At 37.3% G+C, this 21,176-nt stretch overlaps 1 protein-coding gene across 3 annotated transcripts in view; it reads left to right on the top strand.

The window, feature by feature from the left end:
• Nucleotides 1–21,176, top strand: part of MIB1 (MIB E3 ubiquitin protein ligase 1) — a 101,902-nt gene continuing 80,726 nt past the window's right edge. For all 3 annotated transcript variants that reach the window (XM_074944511.1, XM_074944513.1, XM_074944512.1), the window contains exons 1-6: nt 1–297; nt 7,109–7,280; nt 11,325–11,454; nt 13,867–13,971; nt 19,572–19,638; nt 20,496–20,700. In XM_074944511.1, the coding sequence (XP_074800612.1) occupies nt 69–297; nt 7,109–7,280; nt 11,325–11,454; nt 13,867–13,971; nt 19,572–19,638; nt 20,496–20,700 (908 nt within the window). In that variant the 5' untranslated portion in view covers nt 1–68. The remainder of the gene's footprint in view (nt 298–7,108; nt 7,281–11,324; nt 11,455–13,866; nt 13,972–19,571; nt 19,639–20,495; nt 20,701–21,176) is intronic.

Raw genomic sequence — 21,176 nt, 5'->3', positions numbered from 1 at the left:
GCTCCCCGTGGCCGGGCCTCCCGCCGGGCCCCCGCCTCCTTCCACCGTGCGCGAGGAGCGGCCCCGGCATGAGTAGCGCCCGGAACAACCGCGTGATGGTGGAGGGGGTCGGGGCCCGGGTGGTGCGGGGCCCGGACTGGAAGTGGGGGAAGCAGGACGGCGGCGAGGGCCACGTGGGCACCGTGCGCAGCTTCGAGAGCCCCGAGGAGGTGGTGGTGGTTTGGGACAACGGCACCGCAGCCAATTACCGCTGCTCGGGGGCCTACGACCTGCGCATCCTGGACAGCGCTCCCACCGGTAAGGGCGCCCGGCCGCGGAGCGGGGCAGGACGCTCCCTTCTTTCTCGCCCCGGTTGGGCAAGGGGCAAGAGGGGCTGGGGTGCTCGGTGAGAGCGGGGGTGCTGTGGACTGGACCAGTGGTTTCTTTCTCTTTTCTTCTCCAGGGTCCGAAATCCTCTCGCTGGAACTGATGGGATGAACTTCAGCCGCGGGGCGTTGTAGGCTGTAGGGGAAGTAGCCTGGACGTCTCTGTTGTGGACTTTTAAATCGTGATTAGATAAAGCGTTAGTAAATGTACAATAGGGAACAGTTATGCAGGAATGGGTGGGGTTGGAGGGAGGCGGTGGGGACCCAAGATTTCTTTCATCTTTACTTTTTATTCTAAAAATCTCTCTCAAACTGGTTCAGTCACTTTGTATTGAGGGTAGGAAGATGTCTGGCAGCAGCCCTTTGTTAGAGCTAAACACATCAGCTAATTTAAAACATATCTTACTTACATTACCCTTTATTTGTACTATGGAAAGAGCCAGAGAACGTTAAAACTCAGTTAAAATAATTAAGTTTTAAAAATTTGCTTATCTGTTTATGCTTTGAATTCACTCAACTTGGACAATGAGTTTAGAGCTGTTGGTTTAACTCTCATGTTCTCCTGCACCGACACTATGCGGCAAATTTGGTGGTGTAAATACTACAGGGAATGTTCAGGCTAACAAAAGCCAGACCCCCTGTTTTCATTTAAACTTTCAGAAAAAGAAAAATCCTAGTGGGCTCTTCTTTTCTTTTTTTCCCCCTTCTTTTTTAAATTAAAATTTGGGCATAAGCTTACCTGACAGGATTGGTTCAGAGGAAGGATAATTGGTCAGATTTATTGGAATTCCTAGTGTTTTCGTTTCATGTCTCATATTTGCATTTTGCCTTGAGAAGAGAAAATGAATGGGAGGAGGAGAAGGCCACTGGTCCAAATTATAGATACAAAGAGAAATGATGTAGAAAGCTTATGATGTTTGTTAATTTCTTTAGCAGACTTCATAAGATACAGAAACACAGAACTTATTAAAATTGTTAATACAAATGTGCAATAGAGAAAAAACTTTAGTCATAATGAACACTTGAGATGGATACCCATGATTCTAAATGTGGCTCTGTTCTTCTCTACATATCCTTTTGCTGTGGTAGGATTGGACTGAGTGTTCAGTAGGGATATGGTTTAGAAACGTAAGCTGAAAATTTTTTATGAATTGTTACAGAAACAATAAGGAAAGAGAGTGTTTGTGTTTCAATCTTGGATCCTGATTTTGCAAATGTTTATGCTTGTGGTTAACTTCATTCACATGAATGATCCTACTGAAACCTGTGGGCCTGCTCCTGCTTAAAATTAAGCATTTGCATGTGTCTGCAGGGTTGGTATCTTAAATGCCTGCTGTTCTTGATCCAATGTGTAGACTTCAAAGGAGTATTGTCAACTTGAAATGTATCTGAAAGTTCTTAGCTACTGTAGTTGCAAGTGACTGTGGAGGTTTTCATCATTTTTTTTTTGCTATTTTTCAGTTTTTGTATTTTTGACTTAACTTGTAGATAGTATTTATTTCTGTCTCATGTATTAGCCTGATGACAGCATTCTCCTGCACTTGTTTGGGAGAAGCTCATATGTTTGCTTCATATGTCAGGCTCTACACGAGGGTGTTTGCAATAAAAGAGGAGTTAGGGGAATTGCTGTTTCTGAGTTTTAGGCTAATGGATGTCTTCTCTTCATAGAACACCTGTGTGGAGCCAGGGGTAGCTGGAGTTGGGGTTGAGTGGTAAATCTCTTCATGTCACAGTTCCTTTTGTGGAAGCTGTAGGAATTTGGAAAGAAGGGGATGCAGCGGGGTGGTAGTATAGCCTAATAGATAGGACAGCATTAGGACTCTGGACCTTTAGGTTCTAATGTGTTTTGTCACTGTCCTGCTGTGTGACCTTGCTTGGGTAAGTCATGTCACCTCTATGCTGGCTTCTTGTCTTATGTAGATGAAACTCTCTCACTGTGTGATTGTCTGTTGTCTAGCATAAGGGGGCCTTGATCTCAGTTGTGATGTTTAAGTACTATTGTAATACAAACAATAGCAAGAAATTGAGGAGGGGGGTGTTAGAATTTGGGAATCAGCACCTTAGTACTGTTAGAGTGGCAAGTGAGAAGGAATCCACAAAGGGAGGTGTGCACCCAAACATGTTTGATGTTGATTTTGGGTCTGCTCACTGTTCCTTACTGAAAAGACCACTATAAACATCAGCAAAGGAACAGAAAAACCTTCCTTTTTAAGAGAAAAAAAAAAAAGAAAAAGAAAAAGTGTGGGGTGGGGGGGTAGAGGGAAGGGATGGAAAAGAAGGGGGGGAAAGCCCAAGTGGGACATATTGTTTGAATGGGGCTGTATCAGAAACTAGATATTTTTTAAATTTTAAGAAAATTTGAGTTGACAGTGTGTCTGAGGTTATGTCTTCACTGCAGAATTCAATCAAGTGTAGATAATTTGAGTTAACTCCTTGCAGGTTAGCCTACTTCCAGTGAGAGCACCATACTTTGAAATAAGTTGAACTACACAAAGTGGTTGTGTTAGCACCTGATGAATTGTGCTAACTTGAGCTTTAACCTGTACCCCCTGACGGGCCAGCCAACTAAGGTTAAGAGCACTGCCATACTTGAGTTAAGGGTTTTTGTGTATAGACAGGGTTCAAGTTAATTCTGCAGTAAAGCAAGCCCAAAATATGTTTTATATGTTTCTGGAGATATACAAATAACTCTGATGTTTTATTGTAATATATAATAACAAATGAACCTATTTTACACTCCAACATTACTACCAGGATAATATACCACTGAAATAAGTGCATTACAGCGTCTAGACAGATGAATAAAAATATAATTCCATGATTTTTGGTTATCTTAAAATATTGATATTCATCTTGATTAATGCATAGGGACCTTGAAATGAAATTGCTTGTCTTGTAATTCTTTGAGATATACTGTTAAAATACTATTTATAAAATAAAAATTCAGTTGGTTTTCAAATAACTACAAGCATGCTAGCTCAATTTTATATTCATTCCTTGTTCTGAATACCTAATAAAAGGAATTCTCAGTATAATACACACTGTGGATTTGTTTCCACTGTTGGAACTTTCTAGTTTTTCTACCAGATTGCCACAAAATCTATGGACTTTGTATAATCAGTTCTGTTGAAGTTCTTGAAGCCAAAATCTGTTCCTACTGTCAATCATAGAGAAACTTGAGGCCTGTAAACATATTTAGACTTAAAAAATAATTGTTTATTTTCCAAAAATGTTTTAGTTATATATAAAACACTGAATTTAACAATTTGATTTCACTACTCACAGGCCTGTGCACTTGTCGGAATACAGCATTTTGTAGGCACATAGTAAATGACAGATGGTCTATGTATTTAAAAATTACTTATTTTAAATGTTTGACAGTAGCTATATATTTTAATCAATACTGCAAGGCTATATTAATGCTTCATAAGTATCAAATCTTGCAATTCCCTAGCATTTCTGCAATTTCTGTCTTGGTTAAAATGAAAATTGTCCTGCTGGATCATGGGGGGAAAATGAAGCTTTTATCGCTTAATCAGCAATCTTACTCCAGACCAGAGTAACATTGCTTACTAAAACTCAGTGTTGTCTGAAGATTGTTCAGTGACTTCTGAAATGAAGTTCTTAGTCCATGTCTAGAGGTATTGGCTAGACACCTCCATTTCAGAGACAAGCTACATTAGTGAGGCAGTTTTGGGAAACGTGCTCTTGCTGTATGTGTGTACTTCTTCGTTTTAGAGTAGCAGCCGTGTTAGTCTCTATCCGCAAAAAGAAAAGGAGTACTTGTGGCACCATAGAGACCAACAAATTTATTAGAGCTACAGCTCACGAAAGCTTATGCTCTAATAAATTTGTTGGTCTCTGTGGTGCCACAAGTACTCCTTCTCTTCTTTGTTTTATGGATAAATAGAGATGGAGGCCCCAGTCATGACATCTGTATGGATAGACTTTATGCCATCATGGAGACCCAATGGGTCTTGTGTGCTGGTATAATGTCTGATTGTAACCATTCGGTGTTCAAATGGCAAAGAACAAATCTGCGCCTTGACTTTGTCTCAGGAAGCATTTTTGTGGTAGCTGTATTTCCGATCATGGTGATATTTCACTATGATATTGTATACTTGTTCAGTTTTTACAGGTTTGCTATTTATCGCAGTTTTCTTCCACAAATATGTTTGTGTTAAAAAAGGAACAGGAAACATACATAAATCTCAACTACAAAAATCTCAAAACCATTTTCAGAACTTTTTTAGTGTTAATATAAAGCAAGATTTATCAAAAAATATCACTGACTAATCTCTGATCTGTCAAAGTTGTAAAGTGAGTTTCTGCTTCTCTATTGTGAGTATGCGCATGGTTAGTATAAATAATTTATTGGATTAAATGTCAGACTCTTCATTAAAAAAATCTAACTTGAAGAGTCACATTCCACATTTATTTACACCTGTCTTAATAGTTAAGTCCTGCCTTAAATATTTTATAATTTCAGTTGTTGAAACTTTATTTTCATTTAAGTGAACAATAAAATGTTTTATGTTGATGTAGCAACAGACAGCTTGATTCAACCAGAGAGAGAAATTGTGGATTGCCAAGATATTTGAGATTCATCATAACACCATGTGTTTTGGTTATATTTCTTCTGTATTAATTTTGACCAGATGAATGCTGCTGATAATGTAATTCCATACTTGTTTATTTTCTAAAACAGTGGGTTTTTTTAAAGCTAATTCCCCCATTTGCTGCAGAATCATCTTGATTTTTTTTTTAAAAAAAAGTCCTGTGTCTCTTTAGCCCCCTGCCTGTATCCTTTCTCCTTGGTAGGGCTGATCAGTATCTTGCATGATGTGAAGGTGGGGTGCATATTACTTTTTTCGAGTAGTCAATTGTAGCCCAACTTCAATTAAAAATGACACATCCCTCTGCACCCCCCACTTTCCCTTTCACATTTTCTCAAGGAGTATAAATTGGTAGCCTGTTGGTGATCATTATTTTAACTTTCTGTATTGCACTAAACAAGATGCAATCTTGAATGTGGAGGGGGTTACTGAGTCAGGGATGTAAAAAGGAAGAGGATGATTTTAGATCAGTCAAGGAATTTAAACAATGAGGAGAGAAAAAAATAAGTTATTTTCCTTTAAGTCCCTTTGAGGTCGGCCCTGGGATGACATAAGAGGCAGAATAGGAAGTGGTTAGAGATTTTGCAGACTCTACAAGCAAAAAGGATTCACTTTTATTCACTTGTCCAGTTGGCCGCGTCACTCCATTAAGACCTCAAAGTAGGAAATAAGGAGTTTGGTGCCTTTGAGTCATTTTTACCATTTAGTGTGGTTAAAAATGACATGCCTACTATACCTGGGCGTAAAAGGGGGTCCTCAGAAGGCAGCCTTATGACTGTTTTCCACTGTCTGGGGGAATCTTCACACACAAGCTTAGATGTTTGCCATATATCTTTATAGGCAAAGAATGACAAAAGATGGGGTGAGAGGATACTTGTTTCGGAGCAATGGCCAGGTGGGAAGGCAGTTTTCTTCCTCCCCTTCGCGGTCCCTTTCCCTCAAGCTGTTGGTAAAAGGGTTCCATCTTTCAAATCAGCATCTAGCTAGTAGGTGGCTGATAAATTTGAAGCCCTCACTCCCAAACCACTGTTCCTTCTGGACAAGAGAAGGAACCTTTTATTTTTTTGTCTGTTTCCTCTCTAATGTCAGAGATGCCTAGTTGTCTCAAGGCTGGGTAGCTGGGGCGGATTCTCTGCTACTGTAACCCTTGTCTAGCATCCATTTTTGCATTGTCCTGACCACTGAATAGCACCACTGCTTATCGCTTCTGGTGCTCATAACTTTCCTAACAGCAGTAGAGTGAAGCTGACTTGATTCTTCTGCATTTCACTGCTGTTCACAGGGTTGTGAACAGCAGCAGTGAAAACTTTTAGGCCTGCTTGGTTCTTACTCTGCTATAGCTTGGAAAAGCTGTGAGCATATGGAGAGGCTTTGGAGCTCTGTTTTCGCAGACTTAGGAAACAACGCTCCAGCGGTTTGCATGTGGTTCAGTTTTGCAAGTTGCCTTAATAACCAAAAGAGCTAGAAACTTAATTTTTTAAAAATCAAGCAATAGATTCTATTGAATAATGGCAGTTGTCCATGAGAGCTTCCTACTGGTCACAGGCAAGTACATTTTTCAAACTGTGGTTAAAAATATAGATGGACAGAATTTAAGGTCCTTCGTTGTCCTACGGCTGTTAAATATAAATCAGACTAAAACATCAACTGTTAGATCCTTAACATAAACTGTGTCACTGCACAGTAGTTGTTACAGTTCCTTATTGAGCCATTAGTAGAGAATTAGCCTGACAGTTAAAACTCCCCAAGAGATTAGTATTTTTGATGGGGATTTCTGACAATTTAATCTCTAGAAGTTAAGGGAAACTTCATTATCTTTCCTCTTAGAATATCTGTATTGAGTATATAGCTGGGAAAAAAATAAACGTGGTCAGTAATATATATTTAATTGTTGAGAAGGGAAGGACCTTTCAGCCATGGACTAGCAACCAGAAAGATGAAGGATAGTCCCCAAACCTCTTCCCCCATCCATAATTCCTTGATTGGCATGGGCTAATATGGTTGCCCCTAGTGAAGCTGCTTGCTCAAGTATTCTTTGATAACACATTTAATTTAATTTTTAATGGCAATAAAGATCTAAATAGTATTTTTAAAAATCATACTGGTGTTACATTCTTGTTTTCATAGGTATCAAGCATGATGGGACTATGTGTGATACTTGTCGACAGCAACCAATCATTGGCATCAGATGGAAATGTGCTGAATGCACAAATTATGACCTATGCACAGTCTGTTATCACGGGGACAAACATCACTTGAGGCATCGTTTTTATAGAATAACCACACCAGGAAGTGAAAGGTAAAATGTGTGTTTTTTTTCCTGAGTTTAAATACAAGAAGTAATTTATTGTAGATAAATACTTTGTCTAACTGCTCATTTGGTTACTGTAAGTTAAGCGATATAACATATTTGCTCAAGACACAGATTCTGTTCCTGATTCTGCCACTGATTTATTTTGCAGCCTTAGACAAGTCACTTAACCTCTCTGTCATGCTTTCTTTCTGTAAAATGGGAATATGGTACTTTCCCTTTGTTAAATGCTTTGAGAATTACAATTAAAATCATTATGTAGGTGCTGAGTATTATGGTGTCTCAAACTCAGTATTTCTTTTTTTTCCTTACAGCATTCTGTATTATTACTGTGTCAGAGTCCTAATTCACTACCTGTACTTCTGGTTGTGATAAGGAAAGAAGGCAGAACAGTGTATTTCTTCGTGAAAGAAAAAGTTTCATATACAAGTAATGTCCATGAAAAGTCGTCATTCTTTCTGTGAAAGACTGAGACTGTTTTTCATATATTTTCTGAAACAAATACACATTAAGTATAGTGTTTTCATACCTGAGCTTTTACATAGCAGGTATACATTTGGAGAGACATGAAATTTGAGCTTCCAAACTGTCCAGTAGAGTCCGCAGTGTACTTTTCTGTTCACTTATCTTTGAAGCCTAACCATGACCACTTAAATGCCAAAAGTAATTGCTTTATTAACAATTCACCTATCTGTGCATTTCTGATGTTTGTACCACTGTAGTATATAGGCACCAAAATACATAATGTCAACAGGATAGCTGAATTAAAAACAGAATTATGACTTTGCTGGAAGATGAGGCATAAAGGATAAGTTGGGTCAGGGAGGGGAAGATGTCTTTTTCAAACACAGGTCTTTAATAGAACACAGAAAGTGACCTGGAAGAGAAATTGATTTCTATACAAATATTTTTTTTTCAAATCTGCTTCTGTTTAAAATCCCATTGCATTGATAGGCAGAATGGTCTTCTTTATATTACTTCAGAATGGTAGCTGTATCAGCAAAAACAACGAGGAGTATCTGTGGCAGATTAGAGACTAACAAATTTATTATTTATTTATTAGCCCACGAAATCTTATGCCCAGATAAATTTGTTAGTCTCTAAGGTGCCACAAGTACTCCTTGTTGTTTTTATATTGCTTGATAGTTGAACTTTCCAGTCCCTTTTAAAAGGAGGTATTTGATGTAGCCAAAATGTTTCTGAGTTAGTCTGTTCCAGCACATGCCCTTTTCGTCTTGTTTTCCGAGGTAAGCAGTGATAGCAATCCATAGGATCACCATATACTTATGCGCTCTTAGTGCTCGTCCCCTTAGCTTCTTCCTGTAGCCCAGTTTGACTTCTGCCTTGATGATGCCGCTCATATACACAGAAAGGATGTGTTAGCTTCAAGAAACCTGTTGCTGTTGGAGCCACTTTAGCTGTGAAAAATAAACTGAAAATATGTAACTTTTTTTGCCATGGAATTTGAGGGAAGGTTCGAAAGAGGTAAGTGTTTAGAGATATTCCATTAGTGGGTGAAGGTAAGCTGAGAGCTCAGCCAATTTAATTCATGAGTCCAGAATAGTATGATGATCTGCATGCTGATGTCAAATCTACTATTGATAAATCTCTCAGTTTTGTAGACATTTTAAAAGTTTTTTGACAGAAGGCTAAAATCCTGTTCCAAACAAAACATCTCTTTATGGAGTCCGTCACTCTCATTCATTCGCTGGACAGAAAAAGTAGAAGAAATCACTAATCACTTGATCTGCTGTTTGCATAGTTTGCAATAGCAGCTTATTCCTTCTGTGGCTCCTCATCTGCTGACTGTGATAAATTCAGCAGAAGAATTTTAGTCTCTTCCCAAAATGGTTGCGGGGCAGTGGGGGTGGAGAGGAGAAATCTAAGGTTCTGCTTAGATTAAAGATATGCTTTGTCTGCCAAAAAATCTCAGGCTTCATGCCATCGTGACTTTTAGGGAACAGAGTAGGGGAGTATGGGCATTCGGAATGGTGACTCTTCAGAGAAAATTTTAATTTTACCTGTTCAGGTCTGTCCCTATGTTATACCAATAAATTAAAAACCAGCAGGATCTTATTAAAGGGGAAAAGGCAAAATACCACATTTATTGTGAATACAGAAAGAATCATAGTAAGCAGTTAGTTATAGTTATAACATTCCATTCAATTTCACATTTATTCACACACACACACACACACACACACACACACACACACACACACACACCTTTAATATGATCCAGCACCTACCTCCACGTGCAGTCAAGGAAGTACCCTGTTCAGGCAGATCCATTGGGGACATGTAACTTACATTCCGCAGAAAATTGAGGGTGGGCTGGAGACGAGATTTTGAGAACAATTTTGCACTACAGACAAATAAGAGTGATGGAAGACAAGTTGAAATATTGAGTGAAAGATTCCAAAATGTGCAATAGGAAGGAAAAAAAATGGTCAAAAGACCTCCAATATGAAAGCAATGGGGAATAATAGCCTGATACCAAAATATAACTGTGATGGGTCCTGCCACCCGGGGTGCCATCTGGAACTGGAGCACAACTGAGCCCTCTGTTTTACCAGTCTGGGTTCCCTCCTCACACTCTGATGTTGTGACAAGGTGCAAAGCCTTCCAAGCTTGCACTCACACCATCATCCACAGGCAGGGGCCACACCCAGCTGTGTTCATGAATGCATGAACTAACAATAGAGAGGCTTCAGCCAAAATATCCCCAGCCTAGGATGCCAGAGCTATATTGTCCTGCCCGGTCAAGAACGTGACCAGTATATGAGAGTTATTACCCAGTCCGTCCCTTCCATCGATGTGGAGAGGAATAAGCACAAAGCCTTTGTTAACTGAGCTGAGATTTTTCCCCAAACGCTTCACTCACACCACGCTGTTTTAGGTAAAAAAATATAAAATAGATTTATTAACTACAGAAATATAGCTTTTGAGTGATTGTAAGTGACCGCAGACAGATCAAAGTAGGTGTGTCCAGGTGTTGAGTTTTAGAGGGAGTGAGGACTCTTGGTGATGTCACTTCCTCCTTTTATAGTTTCTTCCATATTGCGGGAACCCTTTTTGTTCCAAGCCAAGTTCCCAGCCCAGTTTTTGGAAAAATACATGTATCAAAATGGAGTTCAGTAATCATGTTGTCTGGTCACGTGCCCGTGCAAGCTTGATGAGTCATGGCAGCCATTATCCATAGGCTGTCTGAAGCATCCCCTGGTGAGGGCAAGCCTTTTCCATGGCCATTGTCTTTGTTGATGTGCTATTAGCACTGTCTGGCTTCTTCATTGTGGTACCTGAAAGGCTTGTTGTGGGTGCTTCCAACTTCACAACATCTTTCAGTAACAGACACGTAGCAAAACTTCATAACTTCACATACGATAGCACATACAATCCAACAGGATATTAACATTCAACAGATCAAGACTTTTAGAATGATACCTCACAACGCATACTTTGTACAAAACATACCATAATTATATGACAGTGATGAATATGGGGGGTGCCAGGGTATCACAATAACTACCAGAATAAAGAGGATACAGAATTAGGGGAAAATATAGATTTACGTAGATGTTGAAATTTGCTTAGAGCCAGCCCTGACGGGGAAAAAATACATTGTTTATAAATGAGTTTGCATGCTGCTTTACTGACCTTAACAATTCTGATAATACCCATATGTAGGTGTTAATACATTTTATTGTTTTGGCAATATGATGCTACCAGGAACCCTGGAGATACAAACCAATAATCTTAATATTACTTAAAATATTAATGGCAAAAAAGTAAAATTTAGACATGGAAAGAAGAGCTTTTCACCATGTGACTTTTCAGAATGCTGAATTTTCAATACAATATGCTGAGTTTTCTCATAAAGATGAACTTACTCACTCAACCCTGCATTTCCTAGTTCTTTTCATTTTGAAGGATCTTTTAATGTTCAGTGATGTTAAGTGTTGGTTAAATGCTCCATTTCAGGATCTCTTGTGAGTTGCTTTTATTAACGTATCATTTGATTTTTAACTTTAGGGTGCTGTTAGAGTCTCGTCGTAAATCAAAGAAAATTACAGCAAGAGGAATCTTTGCAGGTGCCAGGGTGGTACGAGGAGTTGATTGGCAATGGGAAGATCAAGATGGTGGCAATGGACGTAGGGGGAAGGTAAAAATGAAAATGGCTTAAATAAGAAAATACATCACATATTACTTATGGGTAACAGGTGTTTAGGTTACGTTGCTGTAAACTTCTGAAACTTAATGTTGTTTACCATTAAAGCGTTTGTTTTAAAAGGGTACCACTTATACTGCTGTAAGTTATTATAGAACAGGCGTTCTCAAACTGGGGGTCATGATCCCTGAGGGGGTTCTGAGGTTATTACATGGGGGATTGCGAGCTACAGCCTCCATTCCAAACCCCACTTCACCTCCAGCATTTATAATAGTGTTAAATATTTTTTAAAAGTGTTTTAATTTATGGGGGGGGAGGGTGTCGCACTTAGAGGCTTGCTGTGTGAAGGGGTCACCGGTACAAAAGTTTGAGAACCACTCTTATAGAATGTAGTCTTGAGCTTAAATGATCAAAATTGAAAATATGAGACTTGCAGATTACCTGAATTCCCTGTTTTTGGAATGTTCATAAAAATAAAGATTCTGGGTGAGCTTTAGGATCATTCAGGAGTTCATGTAAAAACTAACATTCTCAGACATACCCACTCAATCAGCCTTTACAACAGGGAATTTTGCTTTCTCTTCACTGCTATCAGACAAACCAAGTTGTTCTGTATATCACTGGCTCAGCAGGTTATTTTAAAATTTAAGTGCTTACTTAACAGGTTTCTACTTTGTAATCTGTTGTTTTGGGGGATCTTCCAGTTTTATTAGATTTTGGCTTTTTTGGAGTTTAGACAATTTTGGAAGTTCTTTAGTTGGAGGTACTACATTACTGACTTCATGAAATAGTTTTATGTGCTAGCCTGATGTCTTGGAATAAAGACCTCTTCAGCATGTTAGAACTTAATATAAAATCAGATGCAGTTCTGTTAATTGACAAATCATGGCTCTAGGAAACAGAAACCGTAGAAAATATGCAGGAGAATTAATTATATGCCCAGAAGAACTTGATATAAATGTAGATTTTAAGCAGGAAGTAAGGCATAGTACAATTTCTTTAACATACATAAGAGAGATTATAGAAAATGAGTAACTTTTATTGTTTTAGTGAATTGATGTATTGAATCAAATTTATTTTGCTGTCTAAACATAATTTAAATAAAATATTTTGCTGTGCAAGCATAGTTACTGTGTATTCTTGTATTATGAAAAATCTATATACAATCTGGAATTAGCTATTTGGGGATCCGGTGATTACTAAAGAGAAACAAACTTGAAATCCAATTTTTAAAACATAAGTTAAAAGGAGTTTCAGATACTGCACCTTGAGACTAGATCTCCCTGACAATTTTTGTTTTTTCCTATTACATTTTCTATTTTTTAAAACAATTTAAAATAAATCATTGATATATGAAAGATCTACACAGAGGAAGTTACAAGCAATAAATGGGAATTTAATTAAATATTGAATAGTCATTTTCCCCATGAAACCTGAAAAATAGAAATATTTCTCCTTTTTACAGTGGTAGTAATCATGGGTGTTGTAGCCATGGTAACGCATCTGGAGATGAGTGGCTTAATTACATAACACCATATATGACTATGGCATGTTACAAAGCAAAGGTGGCATTACTGCTCTGAAGAGCTCACACACTTTAGGTCCTTCTCCTGCAAACACTTGTTCACTTAACTTTAACTAGTGGGACTATTTTCATGCTTAAAGAAAAGCACAGGAACAAATATTTTCAGGATGGGGTCTAAGAAAAGAGGGAGACAGCAAATAGTGAGAGAGGCGTTTGGATAAGTGTTGGGAGAAAGACAATGAAGACAATACATTCAAAAGGATGCTTGTGTGTTATGGATGCCTCTTCAGGGTTGCATTTGTTACATGGCATCAGTATTTCAGAAATGCGAAGAAAAAATACAAAGACCCAATCTTTTCATCTTCACTCCCCTTCTGTCCTAGTATTTAAAGACTGGGATTAGAATTAAAATTGGGTCATATAATACAGACTGCTACCTGCAGGCCACCAGCCTGATGTAACCAAAGTAGCTTAAAACAAAAACAAGTGCTGAGAGTAAGTTGTTGCCATTTTTGGTATTTTCAGTGAGTTGTTTTTTCTAGTAAGGACTTGTAAAAGCATTGTAAACCAGTAAATTTCATTTTGTACTTCTCTACCATTTTCAAACCAGTTTACTTGAAAAATATGTATCTTATGGAAGTGGCAATCTGGATGTTTATTTCCTAGGGATAGCATTAATTAAGGTGTATGAATGTTGGTGTTGGTAGAAAATGATAAAATGGAGTTGGGGGACCTGGAGTTCTGGTTTAAAAAAAAAAAAGCTTCAGTAAACCCTGCTATATCATGCTTTTAACTATAGGTAGAAGTGGTAGAGGAAGTTTAAAGTTCAAAATATGTTGCTAAACTCTTGTAACCCATTTTTCTATTTTTAAATTCAATAGGTAACTGAAATCCAGGACTGGAGTGCATCAAGCCCACACAGTGCAGCATATGTTTTATGGGACAATGGCGCTAAAAATCTTTATAGAGTTGGCTTTGAGGGCATGGTAAGGAGTAAAGCAACACAAAGGGTAAAATACTTGGAGGGGGGGAGAGGGTAGTAAGAATAGCTTATGTTGTGCTTTTATTCTCCTTTTGTGATATCCTTCTGTCTGTTTGCATGCTGTTAATCAGTTTATTGTGAATACAGCTGGATGGATCATGAATATGCATTAGGAAGGAAGTCTGATTTGAGACTTTATTAAACATCGGTGCAAATCATTTAAACTTTAGAGCTAGCTTCTGCCTGAATATAACAGATATTTACATTTGCAAATGCAATTTGCCTCCTAGCATTAATGTTTTACTTCAATTAGAATTGGTAAAAAATAAAAATATTTATTTATAAACTTCCTTAAAAGGCCCTGACTTTTTCTTTAATGCCTCAGAACTTGTTTTTTTTGAAAATCTCCGCAATGCCAAGTGTCGAGACTAGAACACTGCAAGTCTTTCAGTTGTCATTTAATTTTCACTGTGAAGAACACTCAAAACATTTTCAGATAGTTTGAGTATTTTTTTCCTACTTTGGAGTTATTGTGTTTCAGACTTTAGCATGAAGTTTCTCATTTTGATTTTACAACTTTTAGAGTATAACAAGACCACAAAAAGTGGGTCAGGTTTGGTCATGAGACTTCTGTTGATATCTTTTTGTTTCCTTTTTATGTGCTCTTACCCTAGTGTGAGCCAACAAAGTTTCCTTGATTGTCAACTGCTGAGACATATTAATGAGCATTATCATTGCATCATTTCTGTTAATTTTTTTTTCTTGGTTATATATTGCAGAGAGGAGATATACTAACTTACATTAGAATGTCCTTCTATCATATTCCTGCAACAAGAATTACATTTAACAGGATGACAAAGCAGCTTTTGTAAAAATAGTAAATTTTGCACCATATCAGCACTTACAGGATAAAGTCTAGTTTAATTTAGGACAAAATCAAAATATAGCACTTGGTTACTTCTCCATCTGATTTTAATCTGATTATACCTCTTACTTGACTGAACAGGTTCATATTCTCAAAGGGGAATATTTATAATTGGGGGAATTATCAATATTCGTAGAATATCGGCTAAATGGATATTAGAGCTCTTAATAACCCAACCATAAATAGAATGGTTTAGTACGTGGAAGCCTCTTTGATAGATACTATCTTATACAAACCAGAGATGTTTGATCAGCCATTTAATAAAGAATAGTAACCCATTTTTAAAAAGAAGCTTTGATTAAAAAAAACCTGTGCATTGACATTTTTATATCAAATGTGCTTTAATTTTCCATATTGACACTACATTTAAAACTTGCTGTAAATCAGTTTCTTCAGTAACTTACTATTTGTTTCAAACCGTTTGTGTTTATCAGACATAACTGTGGATGGAAAGAGAACTGAGGCTTCAACATTGTCTGCAGCAAACGGGCACTGTCCACATTACAAGTTTTAATTATAATTTTGTGACCAGAAAGTGGACATGATCACTTAAGATACCAAGAAATATGGTTTAGTGCTGCCATCACAGCCACCTTTGTGTATCCACACCTACCAGCTACACCGTATTTATATGATAGATTTCAGAGTAGCAGCAGTGTTAGTCTGTATTCGCAAAAAGAAAAGGAGTACTTGTGGCACCTTAGAGACTAACCAATTTATTTGAGCATCAGCTTTCGTGAGCTACAGCTCACTTCATCGGATGCATTCTGAATTCTGTAGCTCACGAAAGCTTATGCTCAAATAAATTGGTTAGTCTTTAAGGTGCCACTAGTCCTCCTGTTCTTTTTGCATATTTATATATTTTAAAAAGAAGCTTTGATTAAAAAAAACCTGTGCATTGACATTTTTATATCAAATGTGCTTTAATTTTCCATATTGACACTACATTTAAAACTTGCTGTAAATCAGTTTCTTCAGTAACTTACTATTTGTTTCAAACCGTTTGTGTTTATCAGACATAACTGTGGATGGAAAGAGAACTGAGGCTTCTCTTTCCATATTTATATGTTCTCTTTCCATATTTATATTTATATGTTAATTTTGGGATAATTAGGGCAGTTAATTTTGAGTTATTTAGGGAAGTGATCGACTGCTAAAAGGATGTGTTCAGAGAAGCATCAACAGTACTGGGTGCAGCACAGTGTGGTGGACTCTGCTGCATGCAACTGTGGGGAAGAAGGCCTACACTCAAACAATATGGTGCTGGTTAAAGGAACACCGCCATCTGCCATCTTAGCTCACTGACAGAGGTGAAATGTGGTTAACTGACCATGGTTGCTAAAAGATTTTAAACATTTTGTTTGGATCCAAAAGCAAGTTAGAGCCTGTAACATGTTACAAACATGTTACCGCTATGGGGTGCTTTAAACCTACACATTTCTAAAATAGATCTTATGCCTTGGGAATTCACTTATTCACTCAGCTACCAAATTTCCTTTGCTTAATAACTTTAAAGATTGTTTACATTTCTTCAGTGTTCATTCTAGACTCTCTCTTTTCTTTCTTTTCATTACGAAGGGCCTTCCCCTCAACTCTGGAGAGTTTGGAAGAAATAATTTCGGTTTAACATCCATTAATGTCAGAGTTCTCTGTAAGTTATCTCTGTGTGGGGTATTTGCCCGCAAGATTTGAATAGTTACAGTGCTGAGAGGGTGAAGGAAACTGAAAGGATCCATTGCCCTTGTTTTCCTTTGGGCATTATTTTGCACTTTTTCTCTTCCTGACTGGCATCTGAGGCCTGTTCATCCACACACATTGTGGGTTACCTTAAAGTAGTACATCAGAGTTCTCTAAGAGGATTAAAAACAAAGCTTTTTGACACAGTTAATTTTTTGAATAAGAGAAATCTGTCATTACATCTAGGACATTGCTGGAGAATTTCATGCACAGAATTAGGGTAGTACACTATAGTAGAGGAAACCGCTTCATGGATCAGACCAGTGGCCTGTCCACTCCAGTAACTTGTCCCTGGCACTGATCAAACCTGAACCTTTAAGAGGGAGTTGCAAGAAACCAGGCAGCGGACAATTATGGAAACTTTTCGTAGGGGTGTTTTCATCTTAACAGTTGCGGTTGGCATACTGCCTGAAGCATAAGGGTTTTTAATTCTATCTAATGTTCTTGGCTTCTTTTGCCATATAAATCCTTTTTTTGAAACCTGCTAAACTCTTGGCTTCAACATCAAGTGGCAATGAATTCTATATATTAATTATGCATTCTGGTAAATATATTTCCTTTTACCAGTTTTAAATTTGCTGTCTTTCAGTTTCATTGAAAAGCTCCTTGTTCTTGTAGAGAGAGAAGAGGGTAGCTTCGAGTGTCTGATACACCTTCTCCATATCATTCATTACTTGGTGTACCTCCATCTTTTCTCTAAACAGTCCCAATATTTTCAGTCTTTCCTGATACAGCAGACACTTATTGATTCTAATTATTTTTGACAGTTATCTCTGAACTCTTGTTTCTGCTGTCATTTTTGACATGGGGTGATCAGCCTCATTTCTTGTTTTTAAATAGCCATCTTTCTAAAGTTTAGTGTCAGTACTAATTTTTGGCATGATTCCGTGGCATGAACAACTATAGTGAGGTACTGGTGGGTTGACCATTGTTACTGCTTCATTCAAGTTGTGTGTCTTTTAGGATTAAGTTAAAAATAGAATTAGTTTTAATAGGCTGCCCTTTAAATCAGTGGTAGAAAATTGTTAGTTACTACTTCAAGAAAAAAAAATCTACCTGTCCTTTGGTGCATGAAGTATCAATATTTTTAATATCCTGGTAATCAGGAAAAATCCTTGAGCGAAAGGAGGAGTGGAATTTTGAAAAACGTTGGTTAAGCATAATATAAAGAAGAGGGAAAATGATCGTTCTATTGGTTTTGACTTGTATATTCCTTGTTATGTTGACAGAACATTGAGAGAATTGCTGTAGTCTGATACAATCTGAAATTTTGCTTACTTAGAATACATATATATTAAAGGTTTTTATCTATCCAAGAATAAGCCATACATATTGGAAAGCTGGCTTGCTTCTGCAAGTACAATACCAGATTCTCTAAAATACTGACCAAGTTACGCACTGTAGTGTGCAGTGAACGCAAGTGTATAAAACAGACTATTATATGTATGTATTTACCATATAAGATCCTAGTAAAGTGCATGAAATCTTGAAATCAAATCTTTTTATGGACTCTGTAGTACAGGTATTCTGTACTGACCATTGTATCAGAGGAGCTGTAGGAGTACCAAATTTGGTGCAGTTTTAAAAATGAATATATGCTTATACTGGCATCTGATCTCGTGGATGTATATATAGTATCATTATTAAATAGTGGCATATAGCTTTAGGAAGCTGAGAATTTATTCGAGAGAAGGATTTAAATCATACTGTTTCTAGCGCCTAGAGATAGTAGTGGCTAGGAGGTGGTATTGTGTGTTTAAAGGGATGTAAGCATTATATTTGTCATTAACTTAAGGATCAGGAGAGGCATGAATGGATTTCAGTTCATCTCTCTTGCTAGAGGATAGTCTCATTGCAAGAGGCCTGGGGAAGTGGGAGAATGAGATACAGCCTTTATGAAAGCATGTTTAGCTTATATATCTTCCACCACCTGTTCTTTTGTTCTCTCTCTCCCATTACTATAGTCTGAATTGCATTGCCCAATCAGTTTTCTCGTCCCATCCCCATAAACATAGAATGACCTTTGCCTGATGGGAATTGTGTTCCATAAAGAGTAACACCAGATGGCAGCAATTTGGATTAGGAGATATGCAGAAGCTAAATGAAGGGGAAATTATGAGAACTTTTAATTGGGTTTATACAGTAGCTGTTCTTCACATTTAATTTTTTTCATGTTATGGAAGAGGCCCTTTTGGAGAAATAGCCAGTAGAACTTTTTAAAGAAAAAAAATCTGATTTTAGTTAAACACAGAATTCTGAAAGCAACCAAAATACCCTTTTATTCTGCTTTTTCTGATATTCTCCAGGGCCCAGAAGTTAGAAGTCAGGTTTGACTCTATAATAAGTTAAAATGAATGTCATAAACATCTTAAACAAAAAATGTATAGGCTTTATAATGGTAACACTGACACATCCTTACCCAAGCTGATGCTGCACAGGCAAGGCTATTATGTCCAGTGTGGTATTCAGACATTCCTGAATTCTGTAGTGTTAATTTTGTGTTCTTCCTCTGCTTGTATTGATTGCCTTTTTTTTTTTTTTTTTTAAAGAAAGGTAATGTGAAACAGTTTAAAGCGTCTCTGTGCAATTCTAATAGCAATTATGAATATGACGTCTCTTGGTCATTGTAGTTTATCAGATCCTAAAAGCGTTAATTTGAGCCTTAAATTTAAAGCATTTAATAATACTGGTAATATTTATCAAATCCTATCAATTCCCAGCCCTACCTTAAAGGAATAGGTAGTAGAAATAGATAGGTTACAATTTTGGAAAATATTTGAAATTTTCTTTGCATTCAGAATTGGCGTAATGCATTTATTTTTGTATGCATGAGCTTTTCAACCTCTAATATTTCAGTGTGTTTCTGTTCTGATTTCACTGATTTATGTCAACCTGCAAGTTCACTCTGTTAAAACTAAAATTGTCTAAATATCTTTCTTTAGTCTGACCTGAAATGTGTTCAGGATGCCAAAGGAGGCTCTTTCTACAGGGACCATTGTCCTGTGCTAGGTGAGTTGGAGAAGGAAAGAAATAGATAGTTTTAAGTAAATAGAAACATTTCAGTGTCCCAAGTCAGTATTTAAGTTTGAGAACTGAACCAAAGTTAATCAACGTTCCTTAGTGGGATGCACCAAATAATTGAGATTTGAATGGTGGCATTTTTGTGCATTACCATGGTTAAATGCTGCAATGATAACTGGTATCTTAACTGATGCGTTTCAACTGTCTGTAGATATGTTTGATGTCAAACAGTATACCAAATATGTAGCTAGTAAGTTGTTAAAGTTGGCTGTCTAGTTAATGTTTCTGGCTTACATGTGCTCAGCTTTTACATTTTTCTCTTAATAGCGAAAGATAACTGCACAGTTTTGTAGAAAGGTTTAAACATCATTTTAATGCAATATTGCAGATTTGTAAACATGAAGTCATCAGCATTCAAATTTCTAACTAAATATGTATAATTAGTCGTACTGGCTTATTTTGTTACATAGGTTGTGAGCTATTCTATATAGGTTCTATACATATTCTATACATTGAACTCACCACTCTAGTATCTAAGCTGCGTGGTGCTATATGGTTGTACTTTATTACAAAAGTAGGTGCAGTTTTGTTTTTGAGTAGTTTGGTTTTTGAGGTGAAGGTGAGTTAAAAGATAAGGTCTAGTGAGGTTTGGTGCAGAAGTTCCTTAGTATATATAGTAGACAACATATGTAAACCTTGACTTAAGAGGGAAGGGAATGTGCCAAGCAGCAGATCTTTAAAACTGGGCACTTGGCAGGTGTTAGATATCTTCTTGAAGTTACCTTTATTGCACTTACCGATGTTGATTTGGATATTTCGTGTTCTTGTTTTTCATTCAATTTCAGGTGAGCAAAATGGTAACAGGAATCCTGGTGGGCTGCAGATTGGTGATCTGGTAAACATTGACCTTGATTTAGAAATTGTACAGTCTTTGCAGCATGGTCATGGGGGATGGACTGATGGCATGTTTGAGACCTTAACCACCACTGGCACAGTTTGTGGCATTGATGAAGATCATGACATAGTAGTACAGTATCCAAGCGGCAACAGGTTTGTTACATATTCTCAAACCTTTCCTATGACAGACTTCCTTTAACTTCACAAGTTGCAGGGCTTGAAAATTTTTTTTTTACCCTTCTTTGGTTCTCACGACATCCCACCAGAGTTTCTGTCTTCTTCCTGGCTTGTGTAATAAGGGGTTCCCGTCTGCCACATCCCAATGATGATAATCTTTATAGCATGTGTGAGAGGTTTTGATGGGAAAGAGATTATTTGCAATTTTCCCACCTTTAACCTGCCTTCAGTTAAATATTCGTGGTGTTCATGATATGAGGTCTTTTTTTCTAAAATGTCCCTTTGAGTTTTATTTTAACGTATGTTGTCTGTCAGATAATTGTATTTATTAAAGTTATTAATTCTCTAAGTAATTAAAATGGTTACTTCCAAAAATTTCACAATATGAATATTTCACAGCTCCATGCACTAACCATGAAAACATGATTGCATATAGCTCTCAGTAGTGTTTA

The sequence above is a fragment of the Natator depressus genome, chromosome 2, assembly GCF_965152275.1.
Source record: "Natator depressus isolate rNatDep1 chromosome 2, rNatDep2.hap1, whole genome shotgun sequence".
Taxonomy (NCBI): Eukaryota; Metazoa; Chordata; order Testudines; family Cheloniidae; genus Natator; species Natator depressus.
Note: the sequence above shows the minus strand (reverse complement) of the source record. Positions and strands in the feature narration are given on the sequence as shown.